Source organism: Eleginops maclovinus, chromosome 23 (genome assembly GCF_036324505.1).
Source record: "Eleginops maclovinus isolate JMC-PN-2008 ecotype Puerto Natales chromosome 23, JC_Emac_rtc_rv5, whole genome shotgun sequence".
NCBI classification, from domain to species: domain Eukaryota; kingdom Metazoa; phylum Chordata; class Actinopteri; order Perciformes; family Eleginopidae; genus Eleginops; species Eleginops maclovinus.
Genome location: NC_086371.1, coordinates 19,330,552 through 19,350,563, shown reverse-complemented (window position 1 = coordinate 19,350,563; position 20,012 = coordinate 19,330,552). Strand labels below are relative to the sequence as shown.

At 39.9% G+C, this 20,012-nt stretch overlaps 1 protein-coding gene across 4 annotated transcripts; it reads left to right on the top strand.

Annotated features, from left to right (window-relative positions):
- The first annotated feature begins 2 nt into the window (after nucleotides 1-2).
- Nucleotides 3-12,431, top strand: LOC134859715 (progesterone receptor-like). 4 transcript variants are annotated; one of them, XM_063876376.1, is made up of 9 exons: nucleotides 3-563; nucleotides 1,941-2,077; nucleotides 2,309-2,425; nucleotides 2,780-2,896; nucleotides 2,990-3,193; nucleotides 3,659-3,803; nucleotides 4,803-4,933; nucleotides 5,085-5,236; nucleotides 11,122-12,431. In XM_063876376.1, exons 1-9 carry the CDS (start codon nucleotides 181-183, stop codon nucleotides 11,284-11,286), a joined length of 1,551 nt encoding a protein of 516 aa, XP_063732446.1. In that variant the 5' UTR covers nucleotides 3-180; the 3' UTR covers nucleotides 11,287-12,431. The 4 variants fall into 4 exon arrangements, with proteins under 4 accessions (XP_063732446.1, XP_063732443.1, XP_063732442.1 ...); XM_063876373.1 differs by having other exon boundaries at nucleotides 3-989; nucleotides 2,993-3,193; XM_063876372.1 differs by having other exon boundaries at nucleotides 3-989.
- Nucleotides 12,432-20,012: the final 7,581 nt, after the last annotated feature.

Here is a 20,012-nt window from a genome sequence, read left to right as displayed (position 1 = left end):
GCGGGACGTCCCTTCCCTTTAACATCCTACGTCGACAGACCGCTGCTCTGTATATCCCCCTACTCGGAGACATATGACCGGAGTCTCGCAAGGTAGGCGTTTTCTCCCCTGAAGTGCGTTGTTTAATTTGTTTCCCCTGTAACCAGATCACTGCTCATACTGTCTCGACCCAAGCGGAAGATGGACTTTCGCTCGAGCTTAGAAGAAACATCAAAGTCTTTAATAAACGAGCGGGCGGACACCTGCGCTTCTTGCCCAACTACGGCTGAGCTAAGTAACGCAGTGTCAGTGTCATTGGGTTTAGACCCTGTGTCCTTTCCGCTTAACAACATGAACCAGTGCTCCGTAAACAGCGCCAGCGTATTTGCAGGCTTCCACCACACTGTGGAGATTAGTTCCCGGGCAGTGCAGGCTCCTAATGTGAACTCAGACCGGATTATACTACGTGACATTTCCGTAAAAGACGACTTTGGAGAAGTGTGCCACGGCATTCAGCAAGTGAGCTGCATGGATCTGCTCACATCAGGGGACATGGACAGCGGGCGTGACCCTGTGATATCTAGGTATGTCTGCAGGGAATCTAACTTGTTTATGAGCCCGCAGGAAGAGCTGCCCGCGCTCTCTCAGGTGGAAGAGATGTTGCCTTTGACACCATACACTTCGTACTCTGCAAACCCGAACCTACACAGGGACACTCCGGGAGGGTGGTGCGCCCGAAGCAACCGATCCGAGCCGGAGAGGGGCGGTTTTAGCGGACGTAATTTGTTGTCCAAATACTGTAACTGTGGGCCAGCATCTCTCGGATCTATGCAGGAATGCCATTGTCTCTGGTACAACAAGGATGGGAAAGGTGGGATGCGAGCAGCGATGGCACACGGGTTAGGCCAGATGGAAAGTTACCAAAGTGCAATTCCTCAAGGACACGGCACTCTTTCCACTATCAAGACTGAACCCTCCGTTTGGCTGGATTGCTCTGATCGCACTTTTAGGTAAACAGATTTTAATGATTTGCTTTGACCTGGTTTTTGTTGGCATAATATGGGGAGGGCAATTATGTTGAGGGTTTCATTCTGTACACCCAAGTTAATCTTTCTTTAGTCAGAAATTTAAAAAAAACAAATGCACCGTGAACATTGTGCATTAATCTGCCCAGTGTTTTGCTTTGTTGGATTTTTTAATAGTGGTTAGGAACCGGATGCTTTGTTAAATCCATTGTAGCTGCAATCCCCTTCTGTTCTTCTTGATATAATTTATATTAAGAGCTGCAGAGGATTTTTGGATAAGGCTGCACAAATGAATCCAACATGGTTATTTAGCATTTTAATCTGCTATGCCTTATGCTGATATAGTGTAGAACCAGTGCCCAGGTGTGCTGCAGAGACAGATGTGTAATCAGCATTACATTATTTGGGCTCTAACAGCCACATGTGCTCATCTCGGCCTTGGCCAAGTTGTGTTTTAGTGTTTAGCTAGACTGAATCAAAGTACCCCTTATCCCTAACTTGGACCGTCCTAAACTGTGCTGTGACTAACTACATAAAATACCACTTAATATATCACTGTCACTGTAAACAAGAGATACCGCACCTGTTGCTGCATCTGGCTTTGAATAGAAGACAATATCCTGTTTTTACTTCTCGTAAAACAAAAATCTAACTTTGCTGGTTAATCACAGATGTGCCTCTTATATAATCAATCATGGAATAAGGAAATGTTTTATAACTGGATTATATTTAGGGAATTAGTGCCCTGAATGTCATAACAGGGAGTCATCTGTGGGACAAAACATAGTGACCTAAATCTGTGTTTAATACGCCTAGTCTGCCTTTGTTTTACCAAGGTATTTGTTAAAGATAAAACTGTTTCAAAAATACAGAATCTGTGCCCACTATTGAATCCTTTTTCTTTCATATGTTTTTTAAATTTATTTGTGTGTCCAGGCATGACAATTTGTTTCCAGGTGTGTATCTGTCGGACAGGAGAGTGTGTCAGGTCTGCGGCGACGATGCCTCAGGTTGTCACTATGGAGCCGTCACCTGCGGCAGCTGCAAAGTATTCTTCAAGAGGGCCGCAGCAGGTGGGTGCGACACACGAGTGCACAACAAAAACACACACAATCACTCCACCGCTGATTTAATTTTTTTACGCCCACTCGTTGCTGCATGCAGGCAGGGCACAGTGACCTGACATTATGAGGCCGAGTTATTTCTTGTTATCAGCAAACACCCACATATCAGCGCTATGAGTGAAAGCAGAAGTATTGTTGAACTCGCTCCCTCATCCCCCCGGAACCTTTCTGTACCACCAGGTAAGCAGAACCACCTGTGTGCTAGCCGGAATGACTGCACCATCGACAAGCTTCGGAGGAAAAACTGCGCCTCGTGCCGTTTAAAGAGGTGCTTCATGTCAGGAATGAGCCTCAAAGGTAAGGGATTAAATATAAAACAAAAAAAGAGAGCCTGAGCATGGAAAGTATTTGGAGGTTTCTTTTGAAAAGGGGTCAGGGTGGTTAGATAGCTTACATGCATTGGATCAGAGCTGACTAATCAAATGTCCCTGCTTAAATACAGTGTAACAAATTTGTTTTAGAAGATCTTTTTCCTGGCCTTGCCCCTTTACAGTGATAAGAAACAGCTCTTCTGGCTGATATCCATTTAGGTTTTTTCCCTGATTTGTTTTTTATGTATTGTGTAATAAATCAGACAAAACAACTTATAAATGGAGGCTTGTTATCTCCTTTCCGTCCTCTTGTCTTCTCCTTGTCTGTGGTGGCTTCTAGGTCGTAGGCTGAAGGGAGCCGGACAGTCGAGGAGTGGAGAGGAGGAGCTACCTCCGGCTCCCTGGGGGAACAGAGATGCAATCATGGAGCCGGGAAGTGCAGCTATCGAGGCTCAAAGTGAGGATTAGTGTCTCATAAAGCTCCACTCTATACTTTACATTGTTTTACTTTGAACTTGTACTTTAATACTCCTCTTCTGCATGTCTTTAGTAGCTTGTCTGACTTCAGGGATTCCTCCAAGCGTGCGCTCCTGCCGCTCCCTGCTCAGCGTCTTGCAGGCCATCGAGCCGGCTGTGGTCAATGCCGGACACGATCACGCGCAGCCAGACAGCCCTGCGTCCTTGCTCACCAGCCTCAATGAGCTGGGGGAGAGACAGCTGGTAACTGTGGTGCGCTGGGCCAAGGCAATACCAGGTAAACCAGTCTGGGCCAAGGTTGACTTGTAGACGGGGCCACACAACATCTAGGTGTTTTTAGTTTGTGGGTCCGGACGAACCGATTGTATTGTTTCAAACTTAGAAAAACCCAGCGAGGTCACGCTTTCTGAGCAAGATAACACTGAGAGGCAGATTCAATTTCCCTGTAATTTACATCATCAGGATGTCTGATCTTATATTTGTAATCTTGGGGAAAGGCCACGACATCACCAGATAACAAGCCTCACTTGGATTGTATGCCCGTCATTTTGATAAGCCAATCCCTTCCAAACCTATTCATATAAAAACCACTAGAGGGGGATACGATCATATCTTTGGCAAACATTGTGTCCCCACCGCTGCGATTTTACTTTTATTAGTAAGAAGTGTTTACATTCATCAACTGATCTGGGGAGTGTGCTCCTTCCTGATGTGCAGTTGATAGAAAATGTGTTTTTTACAGGTTTCCGTGACATGCACGTGGATGATCAGATGTCAGTGATTCAGTTGTCCTGGATGGGGGTGATGGTGTTCGCGTTGGGATGGAGGTCCTACACACTCACCAACAGCTCCCTCCTCTACTTTGCTCCAGACCTGGTGTTCAATGAGTAAGTAGTGAAAAAAACACTTTACCATGAACACCAAAGTTCTGATATTGTTTTCAACGTAAGAAAGTTAAAAGAAGTTTGTCAGTTTCTTTAGTAGACAAAGAAAGTTTGTGGTGGCCCTTAACTGCTGTTATAATCACTGTGACATTTGGCTTTGTTGGAATACGAAGAGTTTTCACCTGTCACCGTGATCGGAAAGAAAAAGCCACTTAGGAATACGAGCTTCAGAGAAAGATTTATAAGAAATAACACGATGAACGGCGTCTTTTTCTAAGCGAGACAGTAAACAAGTCTGTTGTGTTCCCTTTGCGTCTGATTTACTTGGCCGCAGAGGGATCACCTCAGATGAATTATTCCGTTTCATCTCCACGAAACCATCCGTCCCCAACAACTGCTGCGGTGTCAAGTTTTTTTTTTTCTATTTAAATTTGACAAGTTCTGATTCGCGCTGCAACTCCTCCAGCCTTTATCAAAAAATGTTCCTGACACCTCAACTCCTGCCTTTTGTCTTTACTTTGTACTTTTAATAAACTTTACGCAGAGTTTTGAAAGCAGACGTGATAAAACAGAAGTTAATAACAATTCAGCCATTTTCTTATCAGTAAATAGCTTTCAGTTTTTGAACGAGGGTGTCGCTCAGAATGGTAAAACCAGCCTCGGGCCCTCGGAGCAGCTGTCAATTTGCGCGACATTAGCAAAACACTCATTCCTCCTGCATTAGACCTCTGTCTCTCTCTAGGTCTGCCTCTGACCTCCATGGAAATGGATACGCCTGCCCTTGTTGCTGACCCTCATTCTTCTCAGCCTCTCCGTCTTTTTCCATTACCTAACTCACTCATTTTAGTCTCACCTCTGCTGCTTTTTACACCTCGGCATCCATTAATTGTCATTCTTCTTTCTTCTTCGCCTGACCCTCCCTTTGCCTCCTCCTTATGTCGCACCCGGTGCTCCTTCTTCTTCTTCGTCTTACATCGTCCCCTCTTTTTATTCCCCCTGCAGCCAGCGGATGCAAGTGTCCAGCATGTATGAACACTGTGTGAGGATGAAGGTGCTCTCCCAAAGGTTCTGCATGCTGAAGGTCACCCAGGAGGAGTTCCTATGCATGAAGGCCCTGGTCCTCTTCAGCATCAGTGAGTCCGCTGGGAAAAGGAAATAATACGTTGAATGTCAAGTCGAGCAAGTGAAATAAGAGTATAATAGAGTTCAGCCATTCTTCTGGGAATTGATGGGATGGATAACGTCCGTGAGATTTATTGTTGTGTTCTGGGTTTGTGGTCACAGTGCCAGTGGAGGGCCTGAAGAACCAGCGTTGTTTTGATGAACTGCGGACCTCCTACATAAAGGAGCTGGACCGCTTGGCGAGCCACCGCGGAGAGACCACCCGCACACAGAGGCTGTTCCAGCTCACTCAGCTGCTGGACTACCTTCAATCGGTAATACACGCATTTCTACATTTATATCACTTAATGAGAAAAAAGTCAACAGCCTTTGCGAAATCTAACAAACTGAAAAACTGTTCCAGTCCCAGAATTTGAGTCAGGTTTATTGCCATCATAAACACAGCGTGAGAAAAGAGTTGTATTAAAAAAGAAAATAGAACTATAAAAAAAAACGACTCTGAAATAAAAAGAAATGTTAATACGAATCTACAAATGCAAAAGGAAGTAGAACAACAATGACACAAATTACTAAGAAAAATGAAATATTTGCTTTTAAATGTATTATTACGGTTCTTTTATAGTTCTATACCTGTCGAGGTCTGAGCAAATACATATAAAAGTATCACAAATGTAGTTCTTGTACTTCAGAAGAAAGTTATAAAATGTGTTAAGAGAGTTAATGATCACAAACTACCCAACACTGTAAATTATGAACTTATCTGCTCTAACTTTAGAGGTTTTTTCTGGACTTTAAAACGTGTGCAATTAATGTATAAAGCAACTGCAACACGCTTCCTGACTCCATCCAAGTGTTGTTCCAACTTAGAGTGAGTCCCCAGTGACTGAGGTGAATTTGCATATTTATAAAATTAAAGATTAAAAGCAAGGCAAAACAGTGACGTTCAACAAGCAACGTCTTGAAATTCAAATTTGGGATAAACTTGAATGATTTAAAACAATATAAAAATAATAACAAGAGGATAAACAAAGCGGAAATTCTACAATTGTGTCGAAGATACGATTTTTTAGTTTGGACTTTTTGGGATTATACACAATATACTGTATGTATTATTTTTTCATTTTCAGAGTTTAATATTAATGTGACTTGACAATTGTTTATTTCTTATTTTTATATGGGTGTTTGATTTGCGTGTTAAAAATGAACAAACTGAACTAAACTACTCAATACATTAAAAAACCCAAATTACATTAGATCAGTTTAAATGTTCTTTATATTGATCTCAATTTGGGAAATTTGATAAAGATATGATTATGATATGATAATGATTTGAGTAAGATAAAATAGAAACTTAAATATATATATTTCTATTGAACACACTGTGTTAATATAGAAAATGTAAGGCGGTGTACATTATGATAGGTCAGCCTAACACAAACCCACAAAATGTCATATACAACATACAATTTACATTTCATTTAGCAGAGTAGCTACAGTTTTTAAATTAAATCTAAATCCTCCTGAGAGAACCTGATAACAAAATATACAAATGAGTGAATTAGTGTTATTAAAAAGGAAACATCAGAGTGGGATCTGGTTAAATGCTGTGACTTTAAACTTTAACCTAAATGTAACTCAAGATAGTGTCAATGAACTCCATGAACCAGATTCAGTGTGTCTCTAAGTCAACTAACACTCAGGTTTGTTAATCCTTTAATTCCTCACTTACTTTAATCGAGGCTATCAGCTATTACGTTTCAAATTCAAGCAGTGGTCTATTTCATTGTAGTCGCAGACAGACAGTAATGTCATTCTGATGAAAGGTTTTTTTTCTCCCAAGGGTGAATCCAGGGTACAGTACACTTTGGGAACAAATCCCCAGCATGCACGTAACTAAGTGACACGCACCTCCTGTTTCAGCTTCTGAACAACGGTTGCATAATCACATGGAAAATACTGAGTCACCCTCTGGTGGTAGCAGTGACTAATTTTAAATAACTGTGAGGATTGAACTCACATTGTCCATCATGCAAAGCGCCCTCAATCTCAACCAATAAAGTGGTGCAGGAATGAGTCCTTAAACCAGGAAATGAGTTAGCATTTTAGCACTTCCAGGGTTCGTCATAGTCAATGTTATTTTTTAATGAATCAGAATAATAAATACTTGAATAATCAGGGTAAACTGGTTTTTGTTACAGTTGTTCCATTATGGAATGAATAAAATACGCAATTATTATGTTGAATATAATGTATTATATAATAAAAGAAGTGAGAATAAAATATAAAATAAGAAATATAAATTTGGTTTTAGTTAACAAAGAGGTTTAAATAAGGTCTGTGGTTAATTCAAGCTCATAAGATTTTGTTCCATGATATAAAATTCGCCAGTGAAGGCATCACTCATAGTTCCTGAAGCTTTCTCATTTTTAAAAAACTGCAGTTGATAAAATGTAACCTAAAAAAGATTTATAAATAGCATCTTGCAGAACATTAGCCACCTTTAGCTTAGCAGTGTTCCCCTCTGATACAGGCCTCATTTACAAGGGCCGGGACCCCCACTGACACTGACTATTATCCACCCCAGAAAAAACGGTATGCATTACATTAATGCACATCACATCATGCGAACAATATCTTGTTATTTTTATTGTAAATACTGCACATTTTGCACATTTTTGCTCCATGCTACCTCTTTTTTCAAACCAGCACACATTATATTTTACTGCACTGCAGTTTTCTAGATAATTATATTTTGTGTATTGTAACTTTTTGTTTAATAGCTTTTACAATTGTACTATTTTTAAAGAAAACATTTTTGGTTGTGTATTCTTCTTTCTGTGTCTCTGTATGCACCACTTACCAAGGCAAATTCCTCGTATGTGTAATCCTACTTGGTAAATAAAACTGATTCTGATTCTGAACAGCCATGCGACCGTGATGCAGTTTGTTCATAGCCTGACATTAGCTTTTACGCTTTAACTATTATAAAGGTGGTGTTAATATGTGGAGAGTATCATAAACGTGTGTTTGCCACAGAGCTAATTTTCTGCAATATTTCAAAATCTAATGGAAAAATCCCATTGGCTTTTGTGTAGGGAATTCTTGCTATGATAATTTCCAGGTCTTCCTACAAAAATACATAATCTCTGCACTCCTCTATGTAATGCTGTAGCTGCAGACCACACTATCAGGCTAACTTACATACAGAATCAACAGGAAACAGCAGCATCAGCTGATCAGGTCTGCAGATGGAAACAAAAACCCTCATGGAAAAATAAACCTGTTTTGATATTTGTCACACCTGTAGGCGATTAGTGTGATATTGTAAAACCTCCGATACACATTTCTCATAGCGCCAACAACGTGAGAGGGAAGGAGGGAATTTTATTTCTCCAAATAAAACCCAGAGCATATTAAAGCAACCAAGGAAACTTGCACCAGTTATGACAATATAAATAGTTTTACATCTGTCTTTACTAGCACACCAGCATTGCTCTGGGTAGACGCCTTTATCACGACACAATAAACCTTTAACAGACTCGAGTTTCTAATAGGCAAGTGTCTTGAAAAGCTTCAGTCATGAAGAACAGTCTGCTGTTTCGGATTTCTATTTCATAAGTTCGTATAAAGATAGTGTGACTGAATGGATGATGTGCCATTTGATTAAAGTTGTATTAAATGTGAAAACGAAAGCTTTAAAGAAAAAAAAGTAGCTATCAGAGGAAAGAATGGATTACAAAACAACATGTATCTTTGCATGGATGTGTCTATGTACATTATACATACACTATTCACCATAGTGAATATCTATATCCAGACATAGTATGTATTTAATGCTCAGATGCAGCTTAAAGTGCTTAACAAAACAAGATCAGATGAAAACCAAACAATAAATAGCAATATTGAGAGAAATAACAACAGTTGAACAATACAACAACAACAACAACAACAACAAAAAGCAATGTTACAAGTCAGGTTAGCCCATATTAAAGCCATATTTAAAGGTTGTAGTTTACTTACTTGTTTTTAATAAATTCTCAAGGGGTGTTTTGTCCTACAATCCAAGGTGAGAGAGTTCCACAGCCTTAACATAATAATAATAATAATAATAATAATAATAATATTAAGAAGAACTAAATAAACAGTTACCTTCCAAAACCTTACAACATAAAACATGTTTTATGTTTCAAAATAAATATAAATGGATGCATTATAACCCTTTTATTGTTTTATTTTTTACATTAATTTACACATTCCTCCGCTTAATGTAAAGAAGAGGCAACGATAAGCATATCGTAAGTAATTTCAACCTGAAAGAAAGCTTATTTGATGTTATTATTCCCAAAACTGTGCTAACATGGCCTTCAAACAACTGTTAATGAGAGATATGAATACAGTTTGTTGTTCGTGATGAAACCACTAGAGGGTGCACATTGACTGCTTTCCTCCTTAGTAATATCGTCATAACTTGTAAAACTATTTGGTAATAGCAATCTAAGAACAATAAACCTTTGGTGGTTGAGGAGAGCCCAGAAACGCTGGAAAGTTTCCCCCCGAAGAGAGCCTCGCTGCGGCAGTTTGAACCTCAAATCTTTCACTGTGGATTTACTCTTAAAGGCTCAGGTTTGTCAGTGTCCCACTCACATCTCAGATCTCCTAATGCCTTATGAGTTGGAGGGCAGCCAGGGATTGTCTGGCAGGGCCCTTAAGGCAGAAAAACCGTGGTTGATCAAGACCCTGCAGCTCAGACCCCTTCGGCTTTCCCCTGCCTGCGGGGCTTACAGCGCCACAATGAGTGTCATCTCTTTAAACCACCTCTCAAAGCTCATGGCAGAAGACGGGCTTCCATGTCACTTTCCCTTTCTCCCTTTATCTGAGGGCTTTATTCTCTTTCAATGCTGTACACATCCACACGTCACGTCTTTGTCACTAATAACTACCAGTGGAAGAAGTACTTTACTTAAGTGAAAGTAACAATACTGGACTGTAAAAGTGATCAATTTAAAATCTTTCTTGAGTAAAGTTACAAAAGCACTGGAATCAAAAGAGTATTAAAATACCAAAAGTATGAGTACTCTATACGTATACCCATTTTTTGGTATAATTTTATTATTTACTTTATACTATTAATTGGCCCAGTATTTTTGAAAGAGGCTGATTGTTGGAGGATTTCTTTCTTTAAATCTTCTTGACAGTTCTTTAAATCCATTAGTCAATGCCCTCCAAAGGTTCTTTTAATTTTATAATAATGCATCTATGTGTGAGAGTCACTCTGAGTGCAACATTATAAACATTATTTAAGGATGTGCTGTCTAACTAATTCATGTATACGATAAATGAAACAAAGTGAATTTAAAAATATTACCAAATATGAATTGTTGGTAACTTAACACATGAGTTGTGAACATTCCAGATCGTTATTCAATTTTTCTCACATTTTGTAGCAATTATTCTTTGTTCTCACACTGAAAAAACTGAAACGTTGACTTTAATTGAATGTATTATGTCAACAGATTTCACATAAGTCAAACAGGTTAGCTGAAAGCAATAATATTAGGTTTATTAGGTATATTAGGTTCAACTTAATATCATTGCTTCAAACTAACCTAATACAGTGGTGTGAAATGTGGTGGCATAATACATTTAATTAAAGTCAACCTTTCCATTTTTCAGTGCAGCTGTGGTTAGAACGTTGTAAACAGCGCCTAGTAATTGCCTCCTTCTGTCACTTGTAAAAAAACTGTTCCCTATCTCACTAGAAACTCTATTTAATAACATGATTATACTCAATTGATATATTCATTACAGCTGTTAAAGGTGGAGCTCATTTCAAATACTTTGAATATATTGTTGTATTGAACTGATGTTTCTGCAGAGAAAACACAGCCTACAGAAGGTATTCTACAGACTTTATTAAATAAAAAATCATTGTTTGGTACGTCTTCACACTCGAAAAAAAATTACACTATGATCAGTTTACTTATATTTTCCTGATAATGTGAATAATCTTTCAAAATTGATTATTCCCACTATGAATCACATTGCTGTTGTAATTTCAGTCAAGAATAATCGCAATTAAGCAAAACATGCAGCCCTTAGTTGAATATAAAGTAGTATAAATGAAAATACGTATAGTGCAAGTACTAAATGTACTTGATTACATTCCACTAGTGCAAATAACCTCTCATCTTCTTCTCAGATTGTGAGGAAGTTACACCAGTTCACCTACGATCTCTTCATCCAAGCTCAGTCCCTCCAGACGCGTGTCAACTTCCCAGAGATGATCTCCGAGATTGTGAGCGTCCATGTCCCCAAAATCCTCTCGGGCATGGTCAAGCCCATCCTTTTCCACAACACAGCCTAGAGCGGTGTGGTGGGGGGAGGGGGCTGAGGGGTGGGCTCGTGATTGTCCTATATGTCACTTGAGCTTCAACCACTTCTGGGAAAAGCTTAAACGGCTAGAGAGGGATATAATTTCATGAGGTGTAAGCTTTTTTTTCTACCTACAGGGTGACAGTGGAGCACAGTGAAGCTAAATGAAGGGCATACAGCACATTCTTCCAATCTTATTGCATCTACTCTGTTCTCCTACTGCCTGTTATCTGTATGAAATGTCTCTGAACACGTTTTTTAGCATGACTTCCTGCAGGCTAAACACCTGGCATGTGAGACTTCTCCTCTTCTTCTTCTTCTTCTTCTTCTTCTTCTTCTTCTTCTTCTTCTTCTTCTTCTTCTTCTTCTTCTTCTTCTTCTTCTTCTTCTTCTTCTTCTTCTTCTTCTTCTTCTTCCTCTTTCTCCTCCTCCTCCTCCTCCTCCTCCTCCTCCTCATATTTATAACCGACAACAGGTTATGTTAAATTCTAGGACGGAAAAACCATGTTGGCAGAGTTCACATCATCGTAGCCTGTCTGTGTGCAGTGGTATGACATTTGGACTAGCTTTTTAACAATGAATGTTATTGTGTGCACCTGAGATGAACATATTTGATTGACAGGTAATAAACCGTAGTGGCATGCATGCTAAGAGGCAACGCTGTCTCGTCTGAGTATAAAAACATGTCTGAAAGCTGTTCCCATCCCTAGACATAATAGTCGACTAATGGTTTAGGCGGAGGACACACATACACTCTTTTTACACCGTGAGTGACTTCAAAATTTAAATTGTATATTTATGAATTTTGTGATTTAAAAAAAGGTCGCAATGAAGAAGATGATTGGACCAAATAGTCGCGAATGACTCATCAGTCAACTAATTATGGGGGACTTTTTTTTTGCTTGTTTTTGAATGTCAAACATTATCCCGTTTTTTCCAAGATGGACATTTCATAATGTTGTAACTTTTCTACAGTTTTCTTAAAAAGTGTTCTTTGCAAAGTGCTCTGTTATGAATCATCATCCAGTATCCATTGTTGCTTTTTGCTGCGAAACACAAAAAAGGTCAAGCCAAGAATCTGCTCATTTGTTGCAGCACTTACAGCTAAATATGGAATAATAAACAACTGAAGCATGACTGTGTATCTGTGAGTTATTAATAACGAGCACAGAGTGGGAGGAAATGCACACGGTTAGCATTACAGCACAAATCTCTGAGTGCATGCTAATGGTAATACACATATTCCCTGTCTGATATTTTTCATTTCACTCTGATAAGCAGTAAAGTGAACTGACAGGCTTTTAGAAAAACATCAGACAGACATATGTTCTGCCAGTGCATTACACACCCTGTGTGTTATGGCATTCTCCACCCAGTCAGGTAATAGATTTCAGCAGGAAACCAGAACATATCATACTCAAACAAGAAAGCCTGGCAGATTTATTTCCCCCATTTATCCTGTAGAGGAAACAGCCATGTCTGCTGATCTGGCATCAGTAGTGGCAGCCTGTGTTTCAATACCATCTAGTGGCTGCTGTGGAATATGCAGCAGCAAACTGAAACCCAGCAGAGGCAACATCTGCTGGATCCATTCGCATTAGCTCGGTAATGTAATTGGACACGGATTTGCTCAATGTTTGAACAGGGTTACCATTAAATGGTCAGAGTCACGAGATGGGAGGTCATAGCAGTAAAGGGGGGGAGTAAATAAAGAATGTGTTTCAATTAGAGGCGTAAGTCGGGGCTAAATAGAAAAAACTTGATGGGGCTCTACAGGGGAATGGAGTAAAAACAAACAAACATCAACATGAAACTACTCATGTTTATTATTCATAATTATAAAGGCAATTATCATTTTAAATCACAAATTGTCTGGTTGTGGTTTATGTGTGGTTTAAGCAAATGAATGATTCTCTTGCTACATATGTTCAAAATGTGTTATTTTATTTTGTTGAAATATGAGAGCCAGCTTATAAAGTTGCTTAGGGAGTTTTGGATATCTGTTTTCATCACTGCATAAATCATAGAAATACAGACATAACAAACTATTTCCTCTATGTTTTTAGGAATAACATGTTGCATAAATCCGACTTTACATAAACAAAGCCCTATGTTCCTATGTGGAGATTCCTGAGTCAAAGTATGAGAATTTTCTTTTTTTTTTAGATATTAATAAATATTGTTAAATGTCTTATATTTTGCAAAACTGAATTAAAATAATGGATATCACCATGACATTTCCTCATTTCCACAGTTAATATGCATTAGGATTAATTATTTTGTATCACAAGTTTTCTGAAAACAATAATGTATGCTTATATTGCATATTTAAATATATATGTTTTTGGAGTGAATTCAAGAGATACCTAAAGACACAAACAAAGAACAAGTGCTATGGTTGCAAATAACATTTCAATTTGAACTGTGGAGGAAAAACGATGTTTCTGCCTTGGGTGTCTTGTACTAATAGATAATCTGCAAGCTAAAGTTGAATTGTATTAGAATATGAAATAGTAATTGCAACATTACAATTAAATGTATAAATATCAGAATGTTTCTTTTTTAAATTACTTATAATAAATTAAAACACTCAGAAAATCATGTTTTTTTAACAACATTAACAAATGTCTGTAGGGCTAAAGAGACGATGACATATGTCTGGGAGCTGGTTTATTTTTACAATGCATTAAAATAGCCCTGTACTGTAAAAAGCAGTCTGTCTGGGTAACCTCCACCGCCATTTTACCTCCCATTTCCTGAACAACCTCTTTCAACAAGTTATTTGTCCCTCTCATAAATGAATTGGAGCTGAACGAAGTTTGGGATTGAAAGACACGCTGAAATATCACTTAATTCTAAATATATTCCCCGCCGCACATGCCCCTTTGACTCTGACCTTAAAAGGAACAGCGTCTTGTAGTTTTTTTTGCAATGATCAAAAATGTATGTGTTGATGTCGACATTTGAACTCAGTTCAGATTCCATTTGATTTCGGTGTTTTCTCCCGGTCTGCTCTGCATCAATATTACATGCCATCTCTTGCAGAACAAGGGTTTTTTCTCCTGCTGGGTAATGGCAAACCGCAGATAGCACAAACAAACTGGCCACAAACAACAAAAAGTTGAAATGATTTCCTGATGTGGAAGTTAAGGAAATGGAAGAAATCGCAATGTGCCTTTGAATGTGAGAGTATGACAACAGAAAACAACTAAAAGAGGAATGAAGACTTCAGAAACCCACATTATCCAAGCTGAAATGGAATTGAAGTGTGAACAATACTACTTGCAACCTCACCTAAAAGTCCAGCAATAATGTCTTTAACACCAGGTTACTCATGGCTACAGTGACCGGAAAACAATTAGATTGTGGAGGTGGTAAGATGACACCCCTGAATGGGTTGTTTCTGTGGCCTGTCTAATGGAGGGCGATTCCTACTCAAGCACTAGTCCATTAACAACCAATTAACTTCCTATTAATATTTTACCAGACAGGGCCCCTCTTCTTGACGTGTTTTAAGGAGCTTTTCCCAGGAGTGTTTGAACATGAGCAGCTTTTAGCGCAGCATAAAGAGGCCTGTGTAATGGGCTGAAGGAGGAGGACAGGCAACCTGATAGCACTGAGAGCATGAGGAAGGGAGAGAAGGGGAGAGAGGGGAGAGAGGAGAGGAGACAGACTTCTGCAGCTGGCTTGCCACCAGGCCGGGTCCCGAGCCGAGCCAGGATCCGAACACACACAGCAGGGATAAGAAATGTAGAATTATAAGGCCATGACACGACATCAGCAATGAGTGATTACATTTTGTAGAGCCAGGACCAATTGATTATTGTATCAACAGAACAAATATCACCAACTACTTTGAGTGTTGATACGTTTTTTGATGGCTAATTGGCTAAAAATGCTGATTCCAGTCATTATCAAGGACATTTCCTGCTTTTCTGGGTTTGTGAAGAGTAATCCTTGGGTGTTGGAGTGACAAGACACCTAATGACAACATCTTGGACTATTTTTGGACATTTAAGATAAGAGAATTAGGGAATTTTCGCAGCAACATGTCAACAAATCATTGCACAAAATGTAAAATTTAAAACAAAGATAAACAGCTAATACAAACATCACAGAATTAGAAAATAAAACAATAATAGTCAAATATATTTACATCAATCACTTTGCATCATCAGTCAAAAAATTAATACATTGACATTGAAAAATAAATATCTGTCGTATATACACTATGTACGGCCATCTTCCCATGTAACCCTAACCCTAATCATATTCAGTATCTGTCATACATATCATGACAGTATACAGTAATTATTCTACTGTACATCATTCAATTTGACTTCCTTTATCTAATTCTATGTACATAGTTTACTTACATCTGGTTTTTAGTTGCATAATTGTATCACTATTTTTTATGGCACTGATTTACTTCCCTATTACTTTATTACTCAAATATATTGCACTTATACCAGGCCCTGATATATATCTGTGTAATATATCAGTGGTATATAAAGGGCCATGACCCTAACCTTAATCCTTGTCTGTATCTGTCATGATGTGAATATTGCATCAATTCATCTTTACTTTCTGTCTAATCTATGGACATAGTTTACTTATTTCTGGAAACAATCTTTGATGGCACTGTTTTACTTCCGTATCACTTTATTACTCATATATTAGTTTATTGCACTGTTAACAGGCCCTGAAACTAAACATTATCCATTGCCAACAACTGAACTAACTTATATGACAAGAACCTTTGAAATCATGAACCTAACAATAAATCAACAAATTGAGAAATGTTTCACCGGATTAATCGTTACAGAAAAACCTGTACTTGCAGCCCTATCCAAGCTTTGAGTGTAACTTTGTTTTTTAAAGTCCAATGTGTGCCTGATGAGCGTTTTTTGTTCTCTTCCAGATTGCCACAGAACAGCAGTGTTGCCTTGGGGCTTCAACATAAAGTAAGTGTTAAAACAGGAATATCCACCTTGCTCCTGCTCTGCCCTGAGTTTTGTGCTGTGTAAGGCTGGTTTGGGTGGACATTTTAAACGAGTTCAGGGAAACTCCCTGCCTCGAGACAAAAAGAAAGCGCGAGAGGGAGAGAGGGAGGTAGGGGGAGGCAGAAAGTAAGAGAGAGAGAGGCCATTATGACTATAGCCTGAGGCTACTCCCAACGGATAAGGCATTTGTCTTCACTTGAAAGTATGATTTATTTTTCCACCAGTCAGAAGGGTTATGTTTGTCACCGCACACTGAAAGGACTTTTGGAAATAGCAGCAGAAGCAGAAATGGAAAGAAAGAAAGAAAGGAAAACGTCTAATGCACTCGTTTCAAAGACTTCCCTTCTATGGTTACCTTGTTTTAGATCACTTTCACTCCTTATTAACTTTAGTTAATCATACTGAACCTTCCCTCTAATTTATCAGAAGGAGAATGTGTGTGTGTGTGTGTGTGTGTGTGTGTGTGTGTGTGTGTGTGTGTGTGTGTGTGTGTGTGTGTGTGTGTGTGTGTGTGTGTGTGTGTGTGTGTGTGTGAGTGTGTGTGTTGATGATTAAGTGAAAGAGGGGAATGTGGGAAGGGGTGGTGGGGGGAGAAAGATGTGGTTGCATCAGGTTCCCTCCACTGGGTGTAGATGTGGTCTTAGATTTCTCTCCGGGCTGCTGATTAACTGTGCGTGTGTGTGTACGTGTGTGTGTGTGTGTGTGTGTGTGTGTGTGTGTGTGTGTGTGTGTGTGTGTGTGTGTGTGTGTGTGTGTGTGTGTGTGTGCGCGCGCGCGAGAGAGAGAGAGAGCAGGGAGTGCACCGAGGAGGAGAGGAACTTCAGCTTTAATTTCCCCCAGCTCCAGATATTACACCCCCGCGCTCCCTGTTTTTATTGGAACAGAGACCAAAAAACACCAAGTGTTTATGGTGCATTAAAACATGGTGGGGAACTCGAGTGTGGAATTGTAAATCTATACATTTGGCTGTGTCTCTTCGATGCAGAATTAATTCCTTTATGGAGGATTCCGTGTATTTTACGAAGACTGATGATTGCAACGCGCCATGAAATCATATTTATCATCTAGAAGGATAGAGACTGGAGAGAAAAAATTTCAGTCGGTCGAGGAGTTGGAAATAGAGGGAAGTCAACGCGAGCAACAAAAAAAAGGGGGCACATGGGAGGTGGGAGGAGACATTTCGGGGGTGAAGCACAGAAGGAAGGAATTATTCTGCATTACCCTAATGACCATTTGAGCAAACGGATGGGTGAGGAGACCACATTACATTCTATTAACTCCTCTTTTGTTGTCAGTGAACTGTTAATGATGTACAAAGGGGGCTCCGCGCTGCTCTCCTGGACAATACATGCTTCTAATTATTCTCAGGAAAATGTCGACAGCCTTTATACCTGGAGACACATTAGCCGGTTCTAATTAGAGTAAATATTCTTCTGGCATAACGCAGGTATTGCCAGCCCCCTTCTCTGTCTCTCGTGTGTTTGCCTTCATTATTTGCCTCTTCCTCTCTTCTGTGCACTCAATTTACTTCCTCTGCCTCCATCCTTTTTTTTTTGCAGCACCACTAGCTGTGACAGTGTCTGCCCATGCTCCCGCCATCCCCCAAGTTCATTATATCAGTACACAGTGTGCATGCCCTCCGCCCCTCGCAGCCCCTCGCAGCCCCTCGCAGCTCCTGTTCCCAGCCAAACGCAATGTGACAGCGCCGCCACAGCCCTCATTTACAGCCATCACAGGACAGATTTCCCCTTCCAAGGCACCCGTCTGCAGCCTGATAGATGTCACCCCTGTATTTTTCTCGTGCACGTGAGCGGGTTGTTATTTTGTGTGAGCAACTCTGTTCATTCCCTTGGTTTTGGTCTGCATGCATTTGTCTGTGTGTTGGAGCAGGCCAATGTTGGAACCTGTCAGTAGTGATTCTCCAAACAATGTGTTATGATATTATACTGACTTTGTTTCCACTCTCTCACATACTATGTTTTGAATTTGAGGCATTCTTTGCTCTGTTAGAGTGCTGCGTCTCGGTTTTTAAGTGATCGTGTAAGGCCTTCCATTTCTACATATTGGAGCAACCCTTCGGGGGTGTGGAGGGGGGGCATGTTAAGGTTCAGGGAAGTGATGCAGCACACTTTGGCTACGCTACACACACACACTTCCTGATATCTTGTCTCCTCTAAATATTATACTTGCAGTTGTAGCCTCAGGCATCGGTTCTGTGTCATACTGGGAAGGTCAAAACACACACACAGATACATCACACACACCCACATTCACATAGATTTCAAATATGTCTATCGGCCTTCAGAGATTGTTTTACGGGAAATCATGTCACGGGTCAAATGATTGAATTATTAATGGAAGTGCGGCGCAATAACAATCTTCCCTTGTCTATTGTGATTCCAACGCGATATTCACAGGCCCTTCTCCACCTAACTTGATACTACCATGTTACAATCCAAATCCAATAATGCAGACTCTGCAAAAACTATGCCTTCTCCCCCTCTTCCCCTACTATTGTTTCATCAGTCGAACAGCGTCTTTAGTCTGTAGCCTTCACACTGGAGAGTATTACCCAATCTGTACAACCGTATTGATTGACGTGCCACATTTCCAAGGACAAGGCGATGCATTTTCATCAAAACAGTCATGGTAAAGTAACTCACAATCATAGACTGTTTCGCAATACACTGGTCTATGAAAAGAGTGGGTGTTTCTTCCCGACAAACCTCTAATCTTAGTTCCTTTTTTACCCTGCCAAATATGGATTTTGTTTGCAAGCATAACTGGAAATCGACCGAGCAAATCTGAAGCGCCATCATGATTCACGTTATGGAAATGAATGCAGCCGCTACTGTAAGCTCACATTTGCATATGTAAAGAGCCACACTCAGAGAGGCACAAGTATTTTAACCTTATTTAGCACATAAGAGATTCAGTTGAAAGTAATACGTTGCTTTATGATGTTTTAAGAGGAGTTCACCACTAACCAGAGGCACTTTGTTCCCTCTGGACCTGTTTCTCACAGCCAGTATGGAAATGCGTGTTATTGTAGAACCCCGGTGATGGATTCTTGACCTGAGAATTTCTCGGTCTGTTTTGAGAATGACCGTGGAGCAACACGGCGGGGGGAAAGACACGGTAGGTCACCGCTTTCAGCATTTTATTATCGGCCGGTGCCAGAAAACCCAACTCTTTTAGACATCCTAAACATAGCATGCTGCACACATGGGGCTGACAACTTCACTTAGGAGAAGGATATCAAACAGGCTTGTTAATGCAGCTGCTGAAAACCATCCCATTAGGAGCAGTCAATCCTATCCTTTGTTTTCCTATCATTTGTACTTGCCTTTTCATCGTCCCTCCCTGTTGGGCATGCTGGGAAAAAAAACAGAAAAACGAAACATGTTCTCTTGAACATTTAATGAAGACGTTTCTCTTCCACTTATAGCTTGGGATGGATATCATAGAGAATAAAACAAGAAAGGCACAAAAAAAGTGTTGTAAAGTGAGGTTTTTTTTAGGTTTCGTATTTCTAAACGCTGCCATGTCTAGCTTCATCAAGCTTGTTTGCGTCATTGTGCATTCTCATTACAGCTTAACAGAAGTTTCCCATCTGGAGAAGCAGAGTCCTTCTTAACGCTCCACGCTTCCCCTCTTCTCCTCCCATTTCAAACCCCATGGACGTTCCACCAGGCCTAAATGAGCTTGAAGACAA